General features: G+C 39.7%; 3 protein-coding genes across 4 annotated transcripts; 1 reads left to right on the top strand and 2 right to left on the bottom strand.

Annotated features, from left to right (window-relative positions):
• Positions 1 to 402: 402 nt before the first annotated feature.
• On the bottom strand, positions 403 to 8,334 carry tia1l (cytotoxic granule-associated RNA binding protein 1, like). Of its 2 annotated transcripts, none has more exons than XM_079871050.1 (11): positions 8,121 to 8,334; positions 7,319 to 7,415; positions 6,961 to 7,059; positions 5,921 to 5,975; positions 5,701 to 5,788; positions 5,531 to 5,606; positions 2,423 to 2,531; positions 2,179 to 2,277; positions 1,887 to 1,971; positions 1,673 to 1,808; positions 403 to 1,570 (listed from the first exon to the last, which is right to left on the bottom strand). In XM_079871050.1, exons 1-11 carry the CDS (start codon positions 8,153 to 8,155, stop codon positions 1,418 to 1,420), a joined length of 1,032 nt encoding a protein of 343 aa, XP_079727176.1. In that variant the 5' UTR covers positions 8,156 to 8,334; the 3' UTR covers positions 403 to 1,417. The 2 variants fall into 2 exon arrangements, with proteins under 2 accessions (XP_079727176.1, XP_079727177.1); XM_079871051.1 differs by having other exon boundaries at positions 403 to 1,567; positions 8,121 to 8,325.
• Positions 8,335 to 9,422: 1,088 nt separating this feature from the next.
• dgcr8 (DGCR8 microprocessor complex subunit) lies at positions 9,423 to 18,538 on the top strand. The gene is made up of 14 exons (XM_079871040.1): positions 9,423 to 9,542; positions 10,112 to 11,110; positions 11,427 to 11,589; positions 12,570 to 12,712; positions 12,848 to 13,181; positions 13,270 to 13,467; positions 13,553 to 13,654; positions 14,010 to 14,108; positions 14,235 to 14,317; positions 14,416 to 14,516; positions 14,670 to 14,776; positions 15,829 to 15,956; positions 16,055 to 16,168; positions 16,356 to 18,538. Exons 2-14 carry the CDS (start codon positions 10,415 to 10,417, stop codon positions 16,437 to 16,439), a joined length of 2,352 nt encoding a protein of 783 aa, XP_079727166.1. The 5' UTR covers positions 9,423 to 9,542; positions 10,112 to 10,414; the 3' UTR covers positions 16,440 to 18,538.
• Positions 18,539 to 18,683: 145 nt separating this feature from the next.
• trmt2a (tRNA methyltransferase 2 homolog A) lies at positions 18,684 to 27,110 on the bottom strand. The gene is made up of 12 exons (XM_079871041.1): positions 26,971 to 27,110; positions 25,885 to 26,519; positions 25,565 to 25,673; positions 24,571 to 24,752; positions 24,272 to 24,386; positions 21,232 to 21,347; positions 21,039 to 21,150; positions 20,449 to 20,571; positions 20,267 to 20,342; positions 20,061 to 20,177; positions 19,867 to 19,963; positions 18,684 to 19,386 (listed from the first exon to the last, which is right to left on the bottom strand). Exons 1-12 carry the CDS (start codon positions 27,052 to 27,054, stop codon positions 19,224 to 19,226), a joined length of 1,929 nt encoding a protein of 642 aa, XP_079727167.1. The 5' UTR covers positions 27,055 to 27,110; the 3' UTR covers positions 18,684 to 19,223.
• Between the last annotated feature and the right edge of the window lie 16 nt (positions 27,111 to 27,126).

Here is a 27,126-nt window from a genome sequence, read left to right as displayed (position 1 = left end):
ACACAGAAGAAAAATTAAAGGAAAAAAAAAAGACAGTTGCTCATTTTCAATTTGTTTCAATCCATTTTTTTTTTTTAGCATGACTCAGTTTTAGGGCCCAGCAAGAAAAAAAAGAAAGTGAATTATGGTAGGAGGAAAACCATCAGTGTCCGGTATATAATTAGGCTTTGTGAGCAACTCGAGCGTGTGGCTGAAACCTAGGAGCATCTCGCATTTCTTCACCTTTCCATATTACGCCTCTCAAAAACACTGACATTACAATCCCCGTTTCAATACAGCAAGGTGGAAGCATGCAAGATCTCGCATCATTGTAGTCAATGTCTTTGGCTTGTGAATTCAACAGTGACTCTTGAGGGTGAAGTACGGGGAGGGATCATTGAAAAAAAAAAAATTCATCTCAGCAACTCTAATGAACACCTTTTTATGGATTTCACAAGAGATTGTAACAAGAACAGAGCTCAGAATGTCCATGCAACATTATTACATTACAGATGTTCAACAAACCCTGAATTTACAAGATTTAAAGAAATAATTCACAACCTCATTTTACACAGAATTACAAAAATCTTTACAAAGATGCTACAGCACTGCCGTTCCCGCTGATTAGCCGCTGTGCCGTCACACCCTCAACTGATCCGAGCAAACATGATTTTGTAAAAACATGAAACAAAACGTTTTAAAAATTGAGCTAACAATTCCATGTTACAAAATGAATAAGTCTAACGTTTAAACTGAACAAAAAGGAAGCATGTTTTCTGCACCTCTGTGTTAATACAACTTGTTAAAAGCTTTAGTAATTGTGTCCAAAACTTTATCAAGAACTTCCTGAAACCTCAAGTATTCAAGGCCACGGAATAATGTCCTCTATATATGCAGAATACTTTTTATCATTAGGCGTCACGAGATAAAATATTTTATATTGGATTAACAGGATCACACGACTCAATTCTTGAAACCTTTCTTGTAAAAATATAAAGCATAGCCGTACTGACAGAAAAAAAAAAAAAAATAAATTTCGTGAACAAATCAGGTTTAGAGACAAGAACTCCATAGAAAGAATGCAGTATATTAAACCTCAAACTTTCTACACCATTTGAGGTGTGAGCTAAATTGAGCCTGCAGATTCAACACATTGAAAAGACATTCCATCTGTTGCAAAACTAGACAATTAAAGTCCCCGAAATGCAGTACTTTTAAGAAAAGAAAATCTGACAAAAACAAACAAAAAAATCCTGGGGCCTAAAAACAAAAGACAGGATTCCTTCCAAGTTAATGGTCTGAGTATAATGTACAGTGGGCTGAATGCAGCCCTTTCAATAACCCCTGAACCGGTGTAATGGTGAGTCCCATTGGGCAGATGCCACACTGAAGTGGGGTTTAATGATTGGACTGAGGGATTAGTCAGCCACATTTGTACTTATTTATATCCCTGCTGATTCCAGGCCTGCCCGTAGACGCCGTAAGTGGGCATCTGCCAGCCGTTGGGCATATACTGACCCATCTGCTGACCGTTGCCGTATGACTGACCCCACTGTCCGTAAGGTTGGGCAGCATAGGTGGGTTTATTCTGCTGTGGACAAGAAGAAACAGTAAGACTTGAGTTTAGAGGAGTGTGCAATGGGGCAGAGGGAAGACATGTTTCTGAGAGGTCAAGATCAAGGTAAAGGGGTACCTGGGGCATTTGCATCTGTTGCATGGATCTCATATCAGCTGTTTCTTTTCCCCAGTAGCACTTCACAGTGTGGCCCTCAATGCAGGTCCCGTTTACAGACACTATGGCATGGGCGGCACCCTCATGAGAATCGAACCTGAAAAAGCAACATGCTAAATTTTCATATATACGCATAGAAGGATTTCAAGTCTTAGAGTAGTAGTGCGACACATACCTCACAAATGAGTAGCCTTTCTCTGGGAAAACCCTGATCTCCATTATCTGCCCGAACGGAGAGAAAGTCTGTCTCATCAGCTGATCTACAGTGGATGAGAAAAACACGTTCAAACATCACACTGACTGCATTATAATGAAATGTGCTTTGAAAGATTCATCTTTTAAGACCTTTTCATTGAATGACACATTCATTCACTGAAACTGTGCAAAACTTTTCAATTTGACTAGGGCGTTTTGAAATAATTTTCAAAACACATGCTAATTTACAACATTTAGACATCTGTACAAACCTGAAAGGCCAGTAGCAATGCCACCACAATACACGGTGCAGTTGCTAGGACTCGACTGGTTCAGAACCTCCTCATAGGACAAGTGTTTGCTGCTGGACGCTTTATAAAGTAAAGATAGAGAACATTTTCAAGTAGTATAACAAACATGATAAAATTTTTTTAAAATAAATACCTAGTTCCATAATAGGTGGTCAAGAAACTGGAAACTAAAGAAACTGTCAAATGATAGTTTAAACTGATCTACCTTCATTGTTTGGTTTGGGAGCGGATGGCTTCCTTGTGGCCCAGTTTGTTCTGATCTGTCTTCCTCCCAGCCATTGGCCATTCATTTGCTGAATGGCACTTTCTGCATCCTATAAGTTGCAACAAAACCAATCAAACTCATCAATAACAAAAAAAGCCAAAAGTTATATAACTGAGAATAATTTTGGCACCTCCCCCTTTTGAGCCAACCACACCATGAAAATGACATAAATGAACTATGATTATGGTTGTATTTCCTGAACCCTTTGGAGTATGTGCAAAGTTGTGGTATCTGGAAAGACGACAATTTGAGCTTTATTTTCAAAAGTTTTCTAATTTAAGGGTGATATAACAAAATAGGGTGGGGGGTATGGGGGTTCCTGCAAGGTTTTTACTATGACTAGTGCCTTTCCTAAAACCGGCCACTTTGAGCTTTAAAGTGCCTTTGGTAGCAAAATTATCTGAGGGCTAGAGGAAGCCATTACAGTGACTTTTACAAACACAATGTGTACTAAACCAGTCTTTCTTAAAAAAGTAGTAGTGTAAAAATTACAAAATTTAATTTGATTGTCATTAAAAAAAATGCACACACGTTTTATTGTTATCATAAATTCACACAAATTCTAAGTATTTACAAAAAAAAACAAAAAACCTTTACAACAGTTTTTTTTTGTCGCCATACATTGTGACTGGAAAAGTTGTTTGCCAGTCATTCACAGAGCATCAGCCTCCTCTTGTCTCCATACCAGGGATGTTTAAATTAATCGATTAATCGTTTACCATAACCTCTTAAATACGGAGCAGGGGCGCTAAGTTATCACATTACATAACCTCTTGCTTAAACACCACAAAATGGGTGTCTTTTTAAAGTTTAGAAGCTTAGCTTTACAGTGAATAGGGTATATGACCATCACTTAACAAGTGCTTTAAAATTAGCTGACATATTAGAAGTGGTCTATTTTCATAGTGTGAAAAATAACTGCTTTACAGGAAAATGTTATCTGTAAAATCATAGTAGCTGTACATAACAGATTGGGTCTCATATCATTGAAAAGGTCTCAACTAGCAGAATACAAGCACATTTGCTTCAGTTAGAAAACTATACCAAGTATTTGTATGAAAAATCGCCACAATGCATGTGTAAGCAGTATACACATGATGCGTTTTGCCATGTTTTTGTTTGCACTTTCATGAAACATTAAACCATAGTAGATCAATACCTGCTCTAAATAATGATAGTCTCGAACGAGCCCAAACACAACATGAGACAATGCGTAGATCACGGTGTGACATGCCATGCTGCCTGCCTTCAATTATAGGACTTCAGGGATCGGATCGCGTCGCGATCATGACGCAGTGTTTTCCAACGTCATTTGAAAGTTCAACCAATGGAAACTGGATCTCGGGTATGGTGGGTGGGTATAGTTGGTAGGGATGATGTGTAGAGAGTAATCAGGCACCGTTTTACAGCTGGAGTGCACTTGGATTGTTTGATCGCTCAGATTGATGGGTCTTGATTTACCATTCGCCATAGAACAGAAGTGCACAGCTTAAACTGTGCTGGAAGATCATCACTCATCAACCAGGATCTTATTACTGTTTATTCTATGCACTTTTATTGTGGCATTAACACAAGTAGTTCTTTCTTATGTTTTGTAAAATCACATTTGGAGGATTTTTTAGACCCTAGGTTAATTATGATTCAATAAACAGCTAGCCTACCTAATCCATTGCATGACTTGAAGACATTAATACAATTAGAATACGTAACTACGGCGTGCTCGCCATCATTTTTCCTCGTGTCTCTGCTGCACACTTTGTGCATGAGTTGCACGCGCCTCAAAACTACTAAATGATGACCTTGCATAATTGACCATTGATTAGAATTGAATCGATAAATCTTATCGATCGTCGATTAATTGTTAGCATCCCTGCTCCATTATATAAACATGCTACATAAACAGATGCTAAATGATGACCGATCTATTGTCTCCATACATACACAAATGGCATGTCATTGATGGCATGTCCTTCAGGCAGCAGAAAGCATTCAGTCTCCAAAAAAGTATTTTGTCTCAATACATAGACATTCCACGGGTGTTTGTCTCCACCCACATAGAAATCACCATCGATATGATTTCACTGCCTTCACTCTCTGATGCATTCTACATCTCACTTCTTTTCTAACATATCCTCATGAGGGGAAAAAAACTTTGAGCGACTTGGATCCACAACAGCGATGAGGATTACAATGATAGCCTGATCTGAGCCCGGCAGAAAAACAATGAGTCACAGGTGCGCATCATTCCAAGAGCTCGCAGATGAATATGGTTGAGACAGCCGTCCATAATCATAAAACTATCTTCACACGTGGAAGATAGACATCAAGTGCGTTGTTGGAATAGTCTTTGTATTTGCTAAATGTTCTGTCCATCAAGCTTTTACCACAAAGACAGTGGATGGCTGATTACAGAGTAAATGACTGGCTATTCCTCTAAAAAGATGTCACAAAATCTAACGGCCTTGGATACGGAGTAAAACTACCACCCTATTATGAAAAAAAACTTGAGCAAGGCTCATTTGTTTGTAGAGTGTAATGTATACTATCAGATAAAGTTTTACAAAAGCTGCTCAGATTGCATAATTTCTTGAAGAACAATGATGGAGGGCAGATCGTTCATACAAAATGTCACGTAAACAATGTATAATATGTAAATATTTCACAGATTTAATGCTTTTGAGGACAAAAAGTGCTGTTGGATGTTTTCCATTGGACTCTAGTCACGGACAGTTTACCCAAGTGCGACAAACACGATTCATCTCGCAGTCGAGATTTCATATCACAGGTATGAAGTCCCGTTTTGATTTTGTATGTTGTCATTTGTACTCCCAACACAAATGACTCTTACTGTCGCTGGAACATCTATATCATAAAACAGACACTGTATATTGACACTAAACCCCTAGACCTGCCAAATGATGTATAATTTGTTAATATTATTAAAATTTTTAGTCTACATAGTAAATGTAAAGAAAAGTAAACAGTGACGTCAAGCCCGAGGTCGGGCTAGTGTGCTTCAACAGGTTAACAAATAACATGAAAACTTACCCATTTATTAATGAAGGAGATGAAACCATATCCTTTAGATTTGCCTGTGGCCAGGTCCTTCACCACGCGGGCATCACTGCACCAAAAATGAAGAATCCAAATGTTAAGACAATCCAGCTCTAATGAGTTTTAAATAACACCTGATTTACACAATACTATATTCTCCTTACGATATCTTTCCAAATGGAGCAAAGGCTGCTCTGACATCATCTGTTGAGATTTCTGGGCTGAGGTCACCGACAAAGACATGGAAATGATCTACAATAATGGTTCGAGGGGAAACAGTTAGACAAAGATAAATAATTCATGCTTTACAGTTTGACCACACAATCATCCATTAGCAATATTCAAAAGTCAAATTAAACCCCATCTCATAAGGAGGACACTTACTGCTTGTGTCTTTCTTCTGGCTGCTTGGCATTGAGGCCCAGTTAACTTTCATATCCTATGGAAGAAAGCAGAGTAGAGACCGGGAAGAGTGAGACAAACATAAGCATAACATCACCTTCGTCTTACTTAGCCGCATAATATGGTGAGCCTCCAAATGCAGAAGAAATAATCTGACAAAAAAGCTCAAAGAAAAAGGAACAATTTAAAAAAAAGCTTGAATTATTTACTACATAGTAAAAGTCTAAATAGCAAGAGACTTACAACAGAGTGATATTATCAACTTGTGTTACTCTTCAAAATGTCATTACCTGATCAAATATTTGCACTGAATATATTTTGGCCAAGGATTTGCTAAATTTGAAGGCCTGGTACAGGTGTAGATGATTATAAAGCAAGGCTAGGTGTTAACAGGCATGCGGGGCCGGGGACAAAAATAAAAATGGTTAACCTCCTGTACCCAAAAGATGACTCAAAGAAACAAAGAGGATGTGCCACGTTCTCACATGCTTTGTGAAGTTTGGAACATGACAGAGTAATGAGCCACTGCATTGGAAAAATGAAGGGTTTTGGTTTGTTGCAAGGACTTTCTGGGAAAATATTTTGCTTCTAAATACCAATACAGCCATAATATTCTCAGCTACATTTAAATACATATTACAACGTTAAAGCCATAAGCTTAATTTTATGAGCATGTACAATGAACACGACTAGATTTTGACATGACACTGTGCATTGTCGTATGTGCAGCTTCTTACACTTCAAGTCTTTGTTATTTGGCCTGGTCCAAACTGATCAAACGTCTTTAAAATGGCAGTAAATCCTTGATCATTTTGATTTGTATACTTTAGATAGTTGATGATATGAAGGATTTGATGCCCAAGTTATAAGCGATTTACCTATTAACACACTATAAATGTGCTAACTAAACACAATCTGTGTCATCTTAATAAACAGCATTACCATAGCTTTAACACCACATTTAAGAGGTGAAGCTTCACATCAAGCTTACTTTTGTAGGTTTGTGAGAGATATATTCTTACCTTTCCTAAGATCTTCCTGCCGTTCATGGCAGCCAGAGCTGCTGCAGCGTGTCTGTTCTCATAGAACTCCACAAAGCAATATGGGTCATTGCCGGCCGTCTAAAAAGAAAGAAAGACCAATTGAACAAAGTCAAACACCGATTTTGGGGAGTTACAGGTTTCCAATATTTGTGAACCGATTCATCAATTCAAAAAGAACAACAGCTAGACCTGAACATAGTTAGAAAACCGTATTAACTAGAGATATGTCCATGACACTTAAGAGTCTACTAACTTGAATTACTTTAGCAGGCCTGAAAAGCACAATTTAAAAAAAATATTGTGGGATCCCTGGATTTCAGATGTTCTTTTAACTCACATCAATGATCATTTTACAGCTTTTGCAGGGTCCGATCTGGGAGAACACTTGCAGGATGAGGGCCTCCGTCACGTCCCTGGAGAGGTTCCCGACATACCTAAAAACACAGGAGAGCAAAGCCAGCTGAGAAACACGGTCACTGCGTTGCGTTTTTCCTCCATCTCTCCCGCCAGCAGCGCATTCCGCGGGGTTTCATTTCTGCCACGTTTTCAGCGCACGAGAGCGAACAGCTAATGTGATCCTAAAGCTATATATGTGATAGAAACGACGCCTAGCAAATATGCTGTCTTTCTGATGCCATCTTTTACACAAAGGAAAAGCACGATAAAGGCCCTGTGGGGGGGTATAATAACATTTAAGCGCTTTTTTTAGTAGTTAGCTCTTTGGGTAACGGAAACCTAGCGCTACCGACGGAACTTGTATGCTAGCAAAAGCCTCTTCTGCATTGTAATTACTCACAATGCGGACAGATTAGCTCAGCCATGTGGATATAACCGGACAAATTAAAACAGTGTTAAGACTAACAGTATATTCATGTCCGAGAGCTCTGCTAGGCTCGGTTCCGCTGCCCCAGTTTTGTGTTTGTCTAGCCGGCTTATGCTGCAGGCGTTGAAAGCATGGACGTCCAGGTCCATATAACAATTAATATATATAACACTGAGTAATTAACGGACTCGTGCTCTTGAGCTCATAATGTGAAGTTTGGTTCGCTGTGCTTGCGACCTGTGCGCCGCTTTAATAAACGTGTTTAAACACGAGTTTGGCTTCGCAAAGCGGCCGACTAAACTACAGCAGCACTCACAATGTCCTGGGCTGATCCTCGTCCATCATCATCATCGTGCTGGTGGGAAAAGGTTGACGCTTTGATTAAAAACTGCTCTGTTTTTAACGTTGGAGTGGATAAAGCCTCTAAGGTTTTAACTTGTTAGTTAACGCGAATTTACTGGAATAACTTCCTCTGACGTTACTCATAAAACGTCATCACATGACGTTGCAAGCGTTCCTCTTCAGCGTCTGCTGTTTTTGGAGAAAGAGACCGATTACTGCCCCCTATCAGATCATACTCTGACCCTGGTGGCTAATTTCCGAGAATCGATTCTTTTGATTCTTTTGATTCAATGAATCATTTACGTCACATCTCGGCGTGGCATGGTCTACTCTAACCTATTTTTTTACAGTCTATGGGTCTAACGTTCCAGTAAAGCCATAAGTAAATCTATTAATTTGTATTTATAAAGGAATTTATTGTGATTTCATCTGTCCCAATTGAATTTGTTCCAGGGGGGAATCTGCTTACAAAAAAATTAAGTCATTTAGAAAATCTGTTTAATTTTAATACTTTATTTGCATTTACATTAAATGATATATAACTCATATACATATCTCTTAAATAGCGACCCTGGTGAATCTCTGTGTTGTTAACTTCAAAGCAACATGCTTTCTAGAATATAAAAATATAAACAAAGTGTAGGCATCACCAATGAATGCGGGTAACATTAAACCATTTTGTGTGAAATAGAGGTAACAGATTTTCGTAACGTGTTGCCTTTCGGATATGGTGACCCTCCTGTATCTCTTACTTTTCACATCAAAGTAATGCTTTCTAAAATATAAGATAGAGGTAAGACAGACCAAAGACATTCAAGGGGATAACATAACAGCGACTGACTCCAAGTCAACCGATTCATTGAAAAGATCCGACTCAAAAGCACGATTCGTTCACGAAGCACGAATCGTACATAGCTGACACATATCCAGCCCTTTTGCGTTTCATTTCATACCTTTTGCATTTAGCAAGAAAAACTTGTAATAGCCATATCTACAGAGTCCTTTTATAATATAACTGTACACCACTACTAAACATTCCTGAAGTTTCTCTCACTGTTCACTCACAAATCCACAAAACTTTGTAAATGTGTTATTTATCTGTCTAATAATGTCTGTTAATGTTGTGGTGTAGTCTTTGATTTCACCAAGCCAAAAAACAACTTCAAATCTTCCTAAAGTGCCATTTAGGAGAATGTGAAGCAAATTTCAGTAAAAATGGACCACGTTGGTCCAATCAAACGCACGTTGGCACCGGTTGAGAGGCGTGTTCAGATCCCCTGATGCCGCTCTGAGTCTGCAGTGAAGATGGCGGAGAGAGGAGACGGCCATCTGAAGCCCTCAAACAGAGAAAGCCTTTGAGTGCATGCGGTCTTCAGTAGAGCATTTGTGTAGTTAGGTGAGTAAACGAGAAGAGTGTGGCGAAACCTCTCTGATATTTATTCCTGTCGACATTTAGTAGATTCACGCTCAGTTCAGCTGAAAAGCCTTGAGTGCCGCACACGGCTCCTTTCTATGGCTAACCCACGGATCAACTAATCGAAGCATAGATCGGTTTCTGCTGAACAAAACAAAAAGCGCGCTGGTAATTGTTTTATGACAAGAAGCTGCGACTCTAAATTGCATTTTTTTTTGTATCTGCTTGGTAAAATGTAGCCATATCGCTTTTAGTTAGGCTACTAGCCGACCAATTAGCAAAGGCCTTTAAGCTTATGGTACATTTTAACACCTTGCAAATACAGTGTTTATTTGCCGAGCCTTTTATTTAGCAACAACACTCAATTATTTTCATCGCTACATACAAATGCACACATAGTCGGTTGTGTTAATACTGCTGTCTGTGGCATACATCATAAGCATATGGGGAATTAAAGATGCATCTGAGAAGTTTAGCCATCTAGATCCATTCTAAGTTTTTATGGTGCTCTTTGAATTTCTCCTGATGTTTCTTTTCTTTCTTTCTTTCAGCACTGACAGAAGATCTGGCTTCCCAGGATGGACAGAGTTTAGATGTGGTCAACTTTTAAGCTGAATGCATTGTGATTTCCAATAATTGAGACAGTGATTTCTAAAAAGCTGTCTACATTAATGAAAAGAACAATGTAGTCAGCTTAGCAAATTCAACCATTCACATGAATATTATTGAATAGGTGTCTTGAGTTGTGTAATGTGTTCATGCATGTGTTAGGGCTTTTTAGCTGAATTAGACAGATCCCTTCCCAGTTGCATTCTCGTATAATTTTTAGCATAGCTCTTTTAAAGAAATTTAACATGGATGCGAATGAGATTTTACCTCCCCTCCCATTGGAGCCACCAGACGCATTATTTGCGGGGAATGATTACTGTAAAGCACCTCCACCACCTCCCCTGCAAACGTCCAGTGACGCAGAGGAAATGGACGTTAGCTCTGGTGGTGATGGACACCAACACACCCCAGCAGTGGACAGGGACGAACAGCTTCTCCTCAACAAGCGCACATTGTCCGTTAGTAGCTGCCTGTCAGATACTTCTGAGCCCATGGCCAAGTGCCCTAGAACCGCTCGCCACGCTCCCCCAGTTACCAAGTTCTTACCTGATCTAAAACTCCTCAAAGATGTCAAGATCAGTGTCAGTTTCTCTGACAGCAGCAGGAGCAAAGACAGGAAGGTGTTGTATACTGGTTTGGGGCAGGTTAGGAATGAAGATCAGAGCCTAGAGGGCCTGAATGGCGAATTGCATGATTCTTTAAAGCAGAGAAGTGTTCCGGGCAGCTCGAACATGAGTGGCGGTTCCTTAGGTTTAGCAAGAAACGGCAACGAGCTGGAGATAGAGCAGGAGAACAAGGTTGAGTTTGCCGTGCTGGACGACCTGGAAGATTTCAGCGAGAACTTTCTGGAAGTGGAAGACGGAGAGCAGAGTGGTTTCAGGTCTCAGATGATAGCTCAGCAGGAGCAAGTGCAAGAGGAGGACCTGAATTACTGCTATGAGGTAAAATGCATGATTGATTTTGGTCATTTGCTTTCTGTTCAAATTGAAATATTACGTTATAATGTAGGTTAATTATTGTCATCTAAACCTCTAAATGCCCATCATTCAAAACAACTACTGAAATGTGTATCTACCACAAATAGAGCACGTGTCTTTCATTCATCAAGATGGATCCTGGAGTGTAACAAGGTGGTCCATTTGAAGAACATTTGAATTACAGCTCCCAAAGTGGGCTTGATTCAAATCGGCTTCTCAGCGTACGTTTAGTTGATGACATGTCATTGGCTGCCAGTTTCTTACCCACCTACTCTTCCAGGAGGACTTTGATAATGATGTAGATGCCCTGCTGGAGGAAGGCATGCCCATGCCCAAGAAGAGGCGTCTGGCTGAAGACAAGTTCGCTGGAGACAGTGATCACCATTCGGATGGGGAGTCCGGAGTCCAGCCCATGATGACCAAAATTAAGACCGTTCTTAAGAGTGAGCCCTCTAGTCATAAACGCTGTTGCTACTCTAAAATGTTAGACTGCATTACTTTAAAATGCCTTAAGGGATAGTTCACCCAAACTATGTGATGGGTCTTTTTGAACTCATGGATATTATAGTTTTCTGTACTTTTATTCTCTTTGATAATTTAGTTTTTGAGTTTGAATTTTTTGTGTATGTGTGTGTGTATATATGTGTGTACACACACACACACACACACACACACACACACACATACATATATGTATATATATATATATGTGTGTGTGTGTTTTATTTATTTTTATTATCATTTAAATAGCTGCATACTGTTCAAAAGTGTTGTGAAAATTGAAAAAAGTGTTGTCAAACGTTAAATGTTTTTGAAAAGTCTTTCATGCTCACCAAAATAGCATTTATTTGAATACAGTAAAATGGTAATATTTTTTTAGATATTACAATTTAAAATAACTGTTCTCTTTTCATATATTTTGAAATGTAATTTATTCCTGTGGCAGCAAAAGCTGAAATTTCTTATCAATGCAGAAAACAGCGTAATATTTTTGTGGAAAGGATTCAGGATTCTTTGACTCAAAATATCAGCATTTATTTAAAATGGAAATCATTTGTAACAATGTAAAAGTATTTTCCGTCACTTTTAATCAATTTAATGCATTATTGCTGAGTAAGAATATGAATTTCTTTAAAAAAAAATATTTTAAATTGTAGTGTATATTCTGTATCAGTCTTAAAAGTAAGTTGTGGTCATGTTTTTTTAAAGTCCATTGTTGGCATTGTGAAAATATATTTTAGTTTTTCAGTTATACTGTTTAATGTTGTTTCAGTTTACAAATGCTTATTTTAGTTTTTGCTAGTGACTAACGAGTATTCAGAACAGAAACCTACATATGACTCTGTGACTCTAGTTTATCATTATTGATTGACATTAATATTATTGATTTATTTTTATTGCTTTTTTTCTTCTTTTTTTTAAGGTCGTGGGCGTCCGCCAACTGAGCCGTTACCCGATGGGTGGATCATGACATTCCATAACTCTGGCATTCCAGTCTACCTCCACCGGGAAACCAGAGTTGTGACCTGGTCCAGACCTTACTTCCTTGGAACAGGAAGCATTAGAGTAAATGGTTTAAGTCATCTAAGATAAGACTTTCATGATAGTATTTGTCTTGGTGCAACATTTCTACTTAGAAATTGAATTAATCTTTACTTTCTCATGCACCTCATCCCTGTATTCTGCTCATTTCCCCCCTAGAAACATGACCCACCAACCAGTAGCATTCCTTGCTTGCACTACAAGAAAATGAAGGAACATGAAGATAGGGAACAGAATGGAGAGGTGACTCCGACAGCAGAGGTGTCTCCAGTGAAATCTGGAGAGGAGGGCGTCTCATCAGAGAGAGCTGATGAGCCTGACTCTACTGCCACAGAAGAGCCGACTGGCAGACCAACATCAGAAGATCCAGATCCTGACATCATGGAACCAGGAGGATCCTCCGAGGGGAAGGAGAGCCAAGCCTGTGATACTGCACAGGGAGCGCTGGGCCAGGTCAGAGCCAAGGTGGAGGTTTGCAAAGATGAGTCTGTTGGTAAGAGAATTAGGTTTTCTCTCTTGTGCATCATTATTCAATATACATATGGTTTGTAAACCCTATCTTCTTGTGACTTGCATCCCAGAAATTGAAGAGTTTAGAAGCTACCTAGAGAAGTGCTTTGATTTTGAGCAAGTGACAGTGAAGAAGTTTCGCACATGGGCCGAGCGCAGACAGTTCAACAGGGACATGAAGAGGAAGCAGGCTGAGTCTGAGAGGCCCATTCTACCAGCCAATCAGAAACTTATCACACTGTCCGTACAAGACGCACCCACAAAGAAAGGTACCCGTCTGAGAGTCTGTACATTTATGAATTGTATAGCACAGAACATGGTGTTTTGACAAGACTGACCATGTTTATATTTCAGAGTTTGTAATCAACCCCAATGGGAAGTCAGAAGTGTGCATTTTACATGAGTATATGCAAAGAGTACTCAAAGTGCGACCAGTTTACAACTTTTTTGAATGTGGTAAGTAGAATAATGCATAAGACTAAAATAAATTAAAAAAAAGCTAGTAATAAGCATGAGTTGAATTTAGTACATCATATCTGCAGTATAATTTGCAGTTATGCTAATGAACTGTCACTTGGCAGAAAATGGGTTGTGATTTTATCATTTCAATTGATCATTTGTGTTATTATGCTGTTGTAAAAGCAATAAGCTGCTTATGGCCATGCCGAACGGTTGAAGGGATTTTGGGCTTGACATTGTGCCAATTTCCTCTAATCATGGTGAAATTGCTGTAATACATGGCCTGTTGAGGTAAAAAAAAAAAAAATGTAATGAAATATAAACGTCTTAATGTAACATTTTCTTTGCACAGAAAACCCAAGTGAACCCTTCGGAGCCTCAGTCATTATAGATGGTGTTACTTATGGCACAGGAACAGCAAGTAGTAAAAAACTTGCCAAGAATAAAGCTGGTACCTTCTCCCTCCACTTCATTTAAATCTTTAGCAAATATATATATTTTTTATGAATAGATTACTATAAACATTTATTTGACTGGAGAACAGTAATTATTCACACTGTCGTTCTCTTTTGGACAGCTCGAGCAACACTGGAGATCCTCATTCCTGACTTTGTGAAGCAGACGTCTGAGGAGAAGCCCGCAGAGGGAGATGAACTGGAGGTACTGCTCTTCTTTCTGAATGAAGACATTTTATCTTTGGTCAGAGTTCTTTTCTTTGTGGTACTTAAGGCCGTTTATTTCCTTCTCCCATCTCACAGTATTTTAATCATATCAGTATTGAAGATTCAAGGGTGTACGAGCTGACAAACAAAGCAGGTTTACTCTCACCATATCAGATCCTTCATGAGTGCCTTAAGAGGTATGTTATGATGTAGTTTCCCATTTGCTTACACACAATTCAATATTACAAGAAACACACCTGTTAATACAACCAGACAGTCTGTGGGTCCTTATTATTATCATCATGTCTGTTTGAAAAGCAACTGAAGATCTGTTGCTGTCTGTTCCATAGAAACCATGGCATGGGTGACACCAGCATCAAGTTTGAGGTGATTCCAGGAAAGAACCAGAAGAGTGAATACGTCATGACATGTGGGAAGCACACTGTACGCGGCTGGTGTGAGTGTCCATGCTTAAAAATAACTTTCATTTAAACAACCCTGTACAATTGCGAGTAAATCACTCGCATATGCGACCAAACTTTACGCTATGCGACACTTTTTTTTTTTTTAAGTCTATTTTAGTTTGCTAATTTAATTAGCCAATGGCTAGTAAATTGTATGATTGCAGTCGCTTGTGATTTGAGTTAGAGGCAAAAAATAAGTTTAGCGCAGATAATTTCATTGCCTGCTGAGCTTTACGCACCGTCCGTCGCTTGGCTAAGAGCGCCCTCTGTCGCTCTCTCTCTCACATATGTACACTGAACGTGAGAGAAAGAGAGGGCTCGACAATAAGGACTGACCGATGGTCAAGAGAGTCCCGATTGGGCAAGTGCTGCATCGTCATGAAAGTTTATCATTTGCACGTGTTTAAGCCTTGCCAATTTAAACATTCAAGCGCAAGACGACACAAAAGACGCTGTGTGCACCCAGAAATACTGAATTGAGCTCTTTCACGGCATCTTGCGCTTGAATGGACAATTTCACACAAAATTGTCAAAATGCTCGTCTTGGTTAGTATCCCTGTAAACATAGTCGGTAATGTCTTAAGCGAATATAAGACTAACGTGACAACTATGCAGTGTTATTTTACATTTTGATCACTTTATTCAATTTCTGTACCTAATCTGTATCTAACAACTGTTGTATCTACCTGAAAAACACTGTTTAATTTGTATCTTTGTTCTATTGTTTATTTGGGCTATTGTAGTTTGATAATTTGTTCCTATTTTATTGCAGACTTGTCTTTAATAGTGTTTGAAATTTATATTTTAATAGTGTAGAATGTTTTCATTTGCATTGTTCTTGCATTCCATGTAAAAAGTCTGGCGAGTAAAATAAATTTACTAGGCAATGGCGACTCAAGCTTCAGTGTGTCCGCATAGGGTTGTTTAAAGCACACAAGTCAAAACCAATGTTTTACAGCGCTAGACTTTTGAAATAAGTGTTGGTCCACCCTGCAGGTTATTCACAAGCCATGTAGCTAATACTGTTAACTCTTGTTGACTGCAGGTAAAAATAAGAGGGTTGGAAAGCAGCTGGCGTCACAGAAGATTCTCCAGATGCTTCATCCTCACGTGAAGAACTGGGGCTCACTGCTGCGCATGTACGGCAGAGAAAGCAACAAGATGGTAAAAAAGGTCAGCACTATCTTTAAATCATACTCTGCATATGTGTTCATAAAGGGAATTCTTTTTTTTTTTATGTGGTTGTAATGTTGAATTCTTGTCGTCTTCAGGAGAACTCAGATAAGAGTGTGATTGAGCTTCAGCAGTATGCCAAAAAGAACAAGCCAAACCTCCACATCCTCAACAAACTACGAGAGGAGATGATGAAACTGGCTCAAGAAAGGGTATAGCTGCAAACATGACCTCTTCCAGCCAAATCTTGCAGTTTGGATAAACTAAGTTGGCTAAAGATTAAAAACATCCTCTTTGGACGAGTTGATGCATTGCAGTCGACCAAAAATGAATTCCGTAAAGTGACAGCTAAACAGCTTTTCTAGTGCGTACTAATTTGTCTTTTTATATTCGTTTCAGGAGGAGGCAAGAAAGAAGCCGAAGATGACTATAATGGAGTCTGCTCAACCTGGCAGTGAACCTCTGTGTACTGTTGACGTCTAGCAAACCCTCATCCAGCAACTTGTGATAGCAGATAGCACTGACCAATGGTAATAGTTCTATAACAAAAGGTCATCGCAGCATTACTGACTTATGCATTACTTTGCAGTGCAAAATGGCAATACTAGTTACATTTCTATCTGATTTCTGAGCTCTATTCCCAGTCCAATTATTGCCCATAATGAATGGGTTCAGTTAGAGTTGTATACATGCACAGGGAAGGTAGAATGAGCATTAAATACCTCCAGATGCACTTCTGCACCTGAAAAGTGCACAAATAATGATGGCTGTTGACAATGCCTATATGAAAATCCTAGAAAATATGTATTAAGTATTACAGATGCTTTTAAGTTTGTGGCTTTTAGATGTTAATAAAAATGTTGCTTTTCCCTTCTTAAACGGCAAATAAATTCATTTCATATTTACTGTGGAAGTACAGATTTCACACGTGAGACTCAGTACTCTTTACTGATGCATTTTTCAGACATGCCTGTCATTTTACAAGGATTGGTTCCTTTTTGTCAGCTTCTGTGGCATGCAGAGTTGTTCATTCAGTGCACGTGATCTTTTATCTGGAAAATAGTTTGACTTAGTGTGGGTTTTCTTTAGTGGCCATGTCTAGTTCTTATTGGCATGTGAAGCATTTAAATGTTGTATTTCTAAAGCATTTCATATGCACACTTACCTTCCAACTGCTGTTAAGAAATGCACTAATGTTGGAACTATTTCCTTGTGTGGGAAATGAACAAGCCTTTTGTTTTAATTTTAATTTGGGGTGATGCATACCAATGGACAACTTGACTAGTTGCTCTACTTGTTCAGAAAGCACGGCAGAGAAAGCACAAGTGTTTGAGGTACTGTAGTTCGTTGAGGAAGACATCAGGGATATAGGATGCTTGTGTATGCTACTTTTTTTCTTTTTTTTTGTGGTCTTTTTATAATTACGTTTTCGTTAAACTTTGATATAATCTAACTCTTGCATTAGATACTGGTTGGTAATCTTCAAAAAATGGCATATGTTGCCTTAGTTAGTACCCCTTTCATTGATATGGTACCTTGTGTTTCAAAAGGGAAACGCCTCACTTAAATCTGCATTTGTGATGCTATACGTTATGTATTTGTGGAGTGACGCTTGCTTTATGCATTGATATTTTAGAGAGAATGCCTTCTACGCATGTGCTTTTTTGAGTTTGTCTTAAATTCTGTATGGTTTTGTGGACATTTTGCTGAGGTGATTGTGCTTGTTTTGTTCAGATCTTATCACGGTGTATTATAGTTTGAACCATATTCATTATTTCAGAAGGCAGTTTACCTAAAAACAGGTGGTAACTCCATACCTCGAAGAAAATCAGACCATGTCGTTGTATTCAATAGCTTGAAGAGCAGTGTGAACCAAAGCTTTAAGTCTTATGCATTTTTATAGAATATTGCTGCATAGCTATTCATAATATATCTAAACATACATGGAATTATTAAATAATAAAAAAAAAAATGCAATAACTGCTGGAATAAAATGATGGTCCCTGTTTGAAGAAAACCACCACTTCCCTGAAACTATTAGGGTTGGGTATCGATTCAGATGTTCCAATTCGATTTCGATTCGCAAGCTTTCAATTCGATTCGATTTTGATTCCCGATTCGACTCGATGAATATAGATTTAATACAAATCCTATATTTATAAAAAAGAACAGTGAACATAAGTTTACTAGTGGTTAATTAATAAAAAGAAATTAAGAGTCACAAACCTATATATTAAACATTTTTTATTTTAGGTACACTTGGGTACATTAAAACAGAACCCAACTCTATTTTCAAATGCTTACAATGAATAGACAGGATTTTGATGCAAGATGAAAATTTATGCTGAAAATTGGACAAGTAATTGCATGCCTTGATCAAACAGGATCAGGTTAGTTTATGTTTAAGATAAAACAAACAAAATCTCACAGCATGATCTGTAACATGGAGGCCGCAGGCCTATGAACAATGTAGAAAAAGTAATACTGGCTTTTGTGGGTAATAGATAAATAAGGAAAAAAATCTATTCGTGGCCTTTGAGAATCGGTTTTGAATCGACCACATTTAAAAAAAAAACGAGTAATCGAAAATTAAATTGTTTTGCCCAGCCCTAGAAACTATTAGGGGAGAAAGAAAAATATATTCTAGCCTTAAGAAATGACAGGAAGGTCAAAGTCTGTTTAACGCAACAAGTGAATCAGGTTTTCTTGGGACAGCGACTAAATGCAGTGCACTGTCAGTGAATTTAGTTTGTGTGCTTCTGAATGTTAAATGTTTGTGAAGACAATTTTCCTGTTTTCAATGAGCACAAGGCTGATGCCATACTAAGAGTGCTTAGAGAATATACTTTCCCAATATATGTCTGGGGTGTACGACTTGTCCTGTCAGTCTCGCCAAGTGAGTATTAGTTATGAAGAAATGCGTGCTTTTTAATGCGCTATCGTTGAAGGGATAATGTTGAATGATTTAGTTGCAAGTAACGCTGCCTAAATACATTTCTTTTAATGTGACATGATTGCTGATACAGTGATTTGTTTATGCAAATAAATTGATGACCAGAAACTGATGTCTTGTGCTGTTTTTGAATGGGTTGTTTTAATGCAAACAGAGAAAAAAGGAAACGTATACAAAAATATGTAATGGTTTGTGCACTTTGATCAAGTCAGTTAAAATCTGGGGGGAAAAAAACAACAAAAACATCCATCCAAGAGTTTTAATAGAAGAGAAACTTCTGTGTCAGCATGGTAGATGGTAAGGACAGCAGGGCTTCAGGTCTCTGTGGTCTGACTGTCAGTATTGGAGCTGTAGTCCACTCTTTCAAACAGCAGGATGGTTTCACAGTGCATGGTCTGAGGGAAGAGGTCAACAGCCATAGCTCTCACTGGACGGAAAGGGGCTCCTCGCACACGGTTAGAAGGCGCTCTACAGAGACTTTTAGACAAACAATTTATTAAAACGGAGTAGGCTCTGATGTGCTTATTTCACTATAAGTAATATAGTTGAATGGGAACATTTTATAATACGGTATATTCCAAAAAGGAAATGGTAACACTTTATTTACTGTCCTTGTTACACGTTACAGTACATGTAGTTAGTGTAGTAATAACTATAAATTATGCATAATTACAGGCAAATAAACCAACCCATAACCCTATAGTAAGTACATGTAGTTTAATTATTATTACTCAGTACTTAAAAGTATAATTACACTGTAACATGGACACCTTAAAATAAAGTGTAACCAAAGAAATGTAATGGTTTGTCACAAATCCCTCTCATATTTCACCTTTTCCACTCAAACCACCAACATTCTAATATGTAATACCGATATTTAACAATTCAATCAATGTGATTGCAAATGTTTGTTTGCAAATGCATTTCGTGTTGACTTTAAATAGAAAATAAACTTACTCAATAAAATTGTTCATAGCTGCTTTGGCATTGCAGGCGACATAGACGAGTCTCTTCAGATGCTCTGCTCTTCTGATTGCTAGAATAACTTTGGAATCTGGTAAGAGTGAGAACCTTGGTCAAAACTTAAAAACACCACGTCTACAAATTAAAAGCAGTAATATCAAGATACTATGAGAGAGTACTTTACGTACGTAGCCCTGCTCTCGGAGGATCTACGATTGCCGTGACGTTGGGGGATACCACAGCATTAAGAACAGTGGGTAACACATCTTCAGCCTTTCCACAGTGGAATTCCACATTGGTCAAGCCTGAAAATATACATTTGAAGTCTGAGTAGATCATGGGAGATGAGATGGAGAGAGAAAAATAGGACAGTGATAATGTCACTCTGGCTTACCATTAGCTTCAGCGTTAGCCTTAGCATCTTGCACTGCCTCCTGGCACAATTCAATGCCAATCACCTTCTTCACCCTCTGTTAATGACAACACAGAATTTAGTATTTTTCTAAGAAGGCTAACTGATGTTCTGAGAACAGTTTTCTGTTTTGTTTTGTGTATTCTTAGAAGCAAACGCCACACCTTTGCCAGTGAGATGCCGATGGTTCCTGTTCCACAGCACACATCCAGCACAGTACTGTCCTGGTCCAGTTGAGCCCATTCACCCACAGCAGAGTACAGAACCTCAGCAGCAGGTGTGTTCGTCTGGCAGTATCCAAAAAAAAAAAATTATAATATCAATAGCAATATTGCAGGACATTTAATCGATATTAATATCCTCTACTTAACGGGTGTAATGATACACTCATGTCACGATTCAATACATATCACGATACTGAACTCACGATACAATATTATTGCGATGCACCAAGACATATGGTAAAATGTTAACAAAAAAAATTACTGTTGATTAAAATGCTAAATTTGGTATTACATTCGGGGTGGAAATGAATAGGCTTGGACTTGGTGCTGGTAACCCAATGCACAGGACAATAGTGACACCAGAATAAAAATGTTCATGATTCTGAAGCTGAAACATTTTTTTGACGAATATGCTTGCTACGATGCCCCTATTACTTAAGATTCTGAATCATATACATGATGGCATAAAGGAATTAGTTTCCTGATGCTTTTTAACTATCGTAGTGTAGTGTTAATCCTCAAGAAATTACCTGGAAGAATGAGTGAGGAGAAATGCGAAATTTCAGTCCGAGAAGTTCTTCGTGAATGCATTCTTCTCCGGTCACATGTTCACATGGCAGGTCCTCTGTACCCGCAGATGTCCTGGGTTGATGCAAGTTAATAAATTAATGTAAAGTGCTCCAAAATCTAAATTAATCTCTTTTTAAATTTTGGGGGGCTTACCTTTGTCCCATTCTCACAAAGTACAAAGATGTGAGGCCACTTTCTTTTCCTTCTCCTTCGGTAAAATACTGACGCAGGTTTCTTTTCAGTTCTTCAAGTTCTTCTTCTTGGAGTTTCTAGTTTGTTAAAAAAAAAATAATACAAATTATTCAGCAGTAACAATAGTTCCATGATTTGTAAAATGAATAATGTCTAAGTGGACAAAAATAACCACTGAATAAATCTCTTATTATGACCGCCGCTAGCATAGCTAGCGAAAGCGGTCATATAGGGATTGTCAAAGTTTTTTTTTTTGTTTTTTCCCGTCACCTTACTGAATTTTTCGTCAACGATACCAGGGACACCGAAGCACCGGGGAACATGAAATTTGGTGGGCATGTAGCCCCACTAGACTTCTAAGGAAAAATTTCGTTTGGTCCCCGGGGGCCACTCCCCCCCCGCGCTGGGCCCCCCCAAACCCCAAAAAATGCAGTTTTTCCTAAATAACTACCTGAACCGTGGCACCGAGGATGAAGAAATTTTTATGGTATGTTGGTCTACTAGACTTTTACGGAAAAATTTCGTTTGGTCCCCGGGGGCCACTTCCCCCCCCGCGCTGGGGCCCCCGTAAATTTTTCGTCAACGATACCAGGGACACCGAAGCACCGGGGAACATGAAATTTGGTGGGCATGCAGCCCCACTAGACTTCTAAGGAAAAATTTCGTTTGGTCCCCGGGGGCCACTCCCCCCCCGCGCTGGGCCCCCCCAAACCCCAAAAAAGGCAGTTTTTCCTAAATAACTACCTGAACCGTGGCACCGAGGATGAAGACATTTTTATGGTATGTTGGTCTACTAGACTTTTACGGAAAAATTTCGTTTGGTCCCCGGGGGCCACTTCCCCCCCCGCGCTGGGGCCCCCGTAAATTTTTCGTCAACGATACCAGGGACACCGAAGCACCGGGGAACATGAAATTTGGTGGGCATGCAGCCCCACTAGACTTCTAAGGAAAAATTTCGTTTGGTCCCCGGGGGCCACTCCCCCCCCGCGCTGGGCCCCCCCAAACCCCCAAAAATGCAGTTTTTCCTAAATAACTACCTGAACCGTGGCACCGAGGATGAAGAAATTTTTATGGTATGTTGGTCTACTAGACTTTTACGGAAAAATTCCGTTTGGTCCCCGGGGGCCACTTCCCCCCCTGCGCTGGGGCCCCCGTAAATTTTTCGTCAACGATACCAGGGACAGCGAAGCACCGGGGAACATGAAATTTGGTGGGCATGTAGCCCCACTAGACTTCTAAGGAAAAATTTCGTTTGGTCCCCAGGGGCCACTCCCCCCCCGCGCTGGGCCCCCCCAAACCCAAAAAAATTGCAGTTTTTCCTAAATAACTACCTGAACCGTGGCACCGAGGATGAAGAAATTTTTATGGTATGTTGGTCTACTAGACTTTTACGGAAAAATTTCGTTTGGTCCCCGGGGGCCACTTCCCCCCCCCCCCCGCGCTGGGGCCCCCGTAAATTTTTCGTCAACGATACCAGGGACACCGAAGCACCGGGGAACATGAAATTTGGTGGGCATGTAGCCCCACTAGACTTCTAAGGAAAAATTTCATTTGGTCCCCGGGGGCCACTCCCCCCCTGCGCTGGGCCCCCCCAAACCCCAAAAAATGCAGTTTTTCCTAAATAACTACCTGAACTGTGGCACCGAGGATGAAGAAATTTTTATGGTATGTTGGTCTACTAGACTTTTACGGAAAAATTTCGTTTGGTCCCCGGGGGCCACTTCCCCCCCCCCGCGCTGGGGCCCCCGTAAATTTTTCGTCAACGATACCAGGGACACCGAAGCACCGGGGAACATGAAATTTGGTGGGCATGTAGCCCCACTAGACTTCTAAGGAAAAATTTTGTTTGGTCCCCGGGGCCACTCCCCCCCCGCGCTGGGCCCCCCCAAACCCAAAAAAATGCAGTTTTTCCTAAATAACTACCTGAACCGTGGCAACGAGGATGAAGAAATTTTTATGGTATGTTGGTCTACTAGACTTTTACGGAAAAATTTCGTTTGGTCCCCGGGGGCCACTTCCCCCCCCCCACGCTGGGGCCCCCGTAAATTTTTCGTCAACGATACCAGGGACACCGAAGCACCGGGGAACATGAAATTTGGTGGGCATGTAGCCCCACTACACTTCTACGGAAAAATTTCGTTTGGTCCCCGGGGGCCACCCCCCCCCCCCCGCGCTGGGCCCCCCCAAACCCAAAAAAATGCAGTTTTTCCTAAATAACTACCTGAACCGTGGCACCGAGGATGAAGAAATTTTTATGGTATGTAGGGCCCACTCTTAAGGGCCCACATCAACCTAGCCCATAATCAGTCATTTGTGATTTGCACCCCTCCCATAAAAAATGAAAATGCAATATTATTCTGCTTTTATCGCCCCTATCTTCAGTGGAGATGTTCAGAACTGCACCATATTTCATGTGTATGATTAACTTGACATCCTCTGGGGGTATCCTCTGCTAAGTTTTGTAGAATTTCATCCATGGGGGGGGGGGGGGGGGGTATAAAATAAATTCATTTATGTGCACATTTAGTGACTGTACACTCATCGGCCTGTAGATGGTGCTGTTGAGCGAAGGGTTGCTGGTTTAGGATGATACTGTCACACACACACATGCAGGAATACAAACAAATGCAAGCATGCACACACACTGACATCCACACGCACAGACACACACCCATACACACACATACAAATCCACATGCACAGACACACAAACACACACGCGCACACATACATACACGCACAGACACACACACAGACACACACATACACAAACACACACACACACACACACACACACACACACACACACACACACACACACACACACACACACACACACACACAGACACACAGACAGACGCACATACTATTACTTTTTATAGGTATATACATAAACACGCAATACAGGCAAATTACTCCACGTCATTTATTTTTGTGGAAAGCCAGTGCAGGCCTGAGCGGCGGTCATATTTTGTACCGCGATGCGGTACATCTAGTTTACCTGTGGATTGAAGAAAACAATGGCCATGGTTTGCTTTATCCTGCTTGTTCGTACTGTCAGTTGCCGCCAATGACCTTCATAAGTCTCTGGACTGTATACTGCATATGGAGTGGTCCTGTTCAGGATAACACAAAACACAAAAAATAGAAATAAATACATACACATTGGCTGATGTGTAATGCAGACATAGATTTAGGCCCTGGAATTGAAACACCCTTTCAAAACAAATTTCACTGATAGGCCCATAAATATAGTTAGATTTAGATGCACATTAAAGAATCAACAGTAAATTCATTCACCTGATGAACTGCTGGAACTCCTGCACAACCCTCTTGGCCTCAGAAGACACATGGGTGGTTTCTGATGGACTCACTACTGCACAGGATCCTCCTTTATACTTACCCAAACGAAAGCCCACAGTCTTATCCTCTCCATCTGCTCCCACTCCAATCACAAACTCACACTTATTCCTGTACTCCGTCTGCAAGTATAGGGTCTTTATTAGACAGTGACAATCACACTCAGTCATTCTATTTCTGTAACCATAGATTTTATTAAACGGATGATTTCTTTTTACAGTGTATAGTGTTTAATTAACCTTAAAAGTTACATTAAATCAGTCAGAATGTGCTAAATACATGAAATAAGCTGCTTGAGCGTGGTCCGTTAGGATCCGTATCGGACTGTTATCATTATTAATCACTTTATTTTATATTTACACATTACAAACGTTTTTAATCGTCTTTAAAGTCCGCGTGAACCGGAAGTTGCAAACAACTTTTCTCCAGTGTCGTGACGTATTTCCCAGTGAAAAGGAATATTGAACAGAGGGCAGGGTTTTACTCTAGCGCTCCTCCTCTCCATCTCTGCTCATAACAGACTACCGGTTTGAGGGGAGTGGTTAAGCGTTTCCCAACCCAAGCCGTCAAACCTACATCATCAGAGAAGGAACGCCATTCCAGACCGGAAGTAACTTTTCAGACTTTGATTAAAGATTACGACGGCAAACAATTTTTTTCTGTGTATTAACTTGCACGGATTAATTTTTCACCACAAGACTAGTAATATGCGCTAACAAAGTAAATAGGGTCAATTTTGATTTCAGTTGGACTTTAATAAAGTTGATGGCAAGTTAAATGTGCAAGGGGTGTGAAATTGTAAATATTCTGAAATCCATTGAACAATTCTTATGCTGAATACAGTGGTAATGCCATGATAGTTTATGACATTTATTTAGTTAAATATGTGATGTGTTAGATTAGAATAGTACATGTGAGCATGCGTATGATTTACCTGCACGGGTGATGGTCTTATAGCCTCGAGTGGGCAGCACATTTTGTTGTACTTCTCTTTTTGAACGAACAGCCAGGGAAGCATGGCTTTGTTGTTGTTGCCAATTTCTCTGAGAACAAGCATCAAGGAAGATAGTTGTACTGAAGGAACTTTTACTGACCAACATAATTTTCTATACCACCAGAAGCTCATGTATGAACTATATGGGTGACAATGTCAAGCAATTTATACATTTTTTCTGTTTTAAAAGAAATATCTGGAAGCCATTCATGCATATGCAATTATGCATGTCCCCAGACCCATCAGAAAATCAGAAATACCTGGTCAGTTTCAGGAGAACACCTTCAACTTCTTTCTCTTTCCTCTTCAGCTGTTCTTCATAAGGCACGTTCCACAAGGGTGTCACAGCATTGGCAATCTGGATATCGAGAGGCTCTTCCTCATCCTCCTCTACCTCCTGGCCACCCGCAGCACGTTTCGCACCCGGCGGGCCACCTTCCGTTTCCTCCTCTTGCTTCCTCTTCTTGAGGATGGGATCAGCTTTGGGCTTGGCCAGCCGTACACTCAGCACTTTACTCTTCCATTGCATGCCGTGCACTGCCTTCATGGCCTTGTCCCTTTCCTCCTGGTTCTTAAAAGTGACAAAGGCAAACATCTGTCTGCTAAACAGCTTGATTTTGTGAGGATTGATCCCATGCTTGTTGAGAAACTTCTTCAGGTCATTAAAACCGATGTACTTGGGCAAGTTTTGAATCTCAACTTTAAAGATCTCAGAGGTAAAGAGATCTCCTTTGATGTAACGGTACACATCACTGGCTGCACCCTCTCCTTCTGCTGCTGCTTCTGTCTGATTCTCTTCGTTTTTCTCCTCCATCAGGTCATCTGGTTCCTTTTCTGTGCTTGGTAATGAACCAGCTGGAACGTTCTTGTCAACGGCAACATCTGTCATTTTGATCTGTATGAAATGCCAAAAGAATCTGATTATTAGACCTTCAATTTCAAGAATCTGTTATGCAATGTGTTATGCTATAATTCACTTAAAACTTACCAAAATTTCTAGCTTCATCTACAGTTATTAAACATAGATTTAAGACATCATATTAATTGAGAGACTACAATGGAATATTTGTACTTTAAAAATTATTTTCTCACACAGCAGGACCATTGAAAACAAAAAATAGTGAACAGTTATATACAGGATATTCACAAGATATACTAATTCCCTTATACATATGCATGTACATTTTAACACTCTAAATCTCTAAATACATTTGCATGTTATATGTCAACTAATGGACGGAACAAGACTTAAAAAACAAAGCAGATTGTATTTTTAGGACAATTAATTGCAAAGCAAATGGAAAGCAAAGTTATTTCTGATATTTCTTCACATCGTCTGAACAAACCTGCGCTGTTAAATCGCCCTGGTATTCAGTGTTCTTCACTATAAATCCTGAAGGAGCTCTAAAACCACTGTGCACTTTATGCATACATGCAAGCTGCCATCTTTGAGACAGAAACACGTGTCAAAAGCAGCGCATTGTGGGAACACCGGTCAAGGT

The sequence above is a fragment of the Squalius cephalus genome, assembly GCF_949319135.1.
Source record: "Squalius cephalus genome assembly, chromosome: 5".
In the NCBI taxonomy this organism is placed as follows: Eukaryota; Metazoa; Chordata; class Actinopteri; order Cypriniformes; family Leuciscidae; genus Squalius; species Squalius cephalus.
The sequence above is the reverse complement of the archived record's forward strand: the minus strand, read 5'-3'. Positions and strand labels throughout refer to the sequence as shown.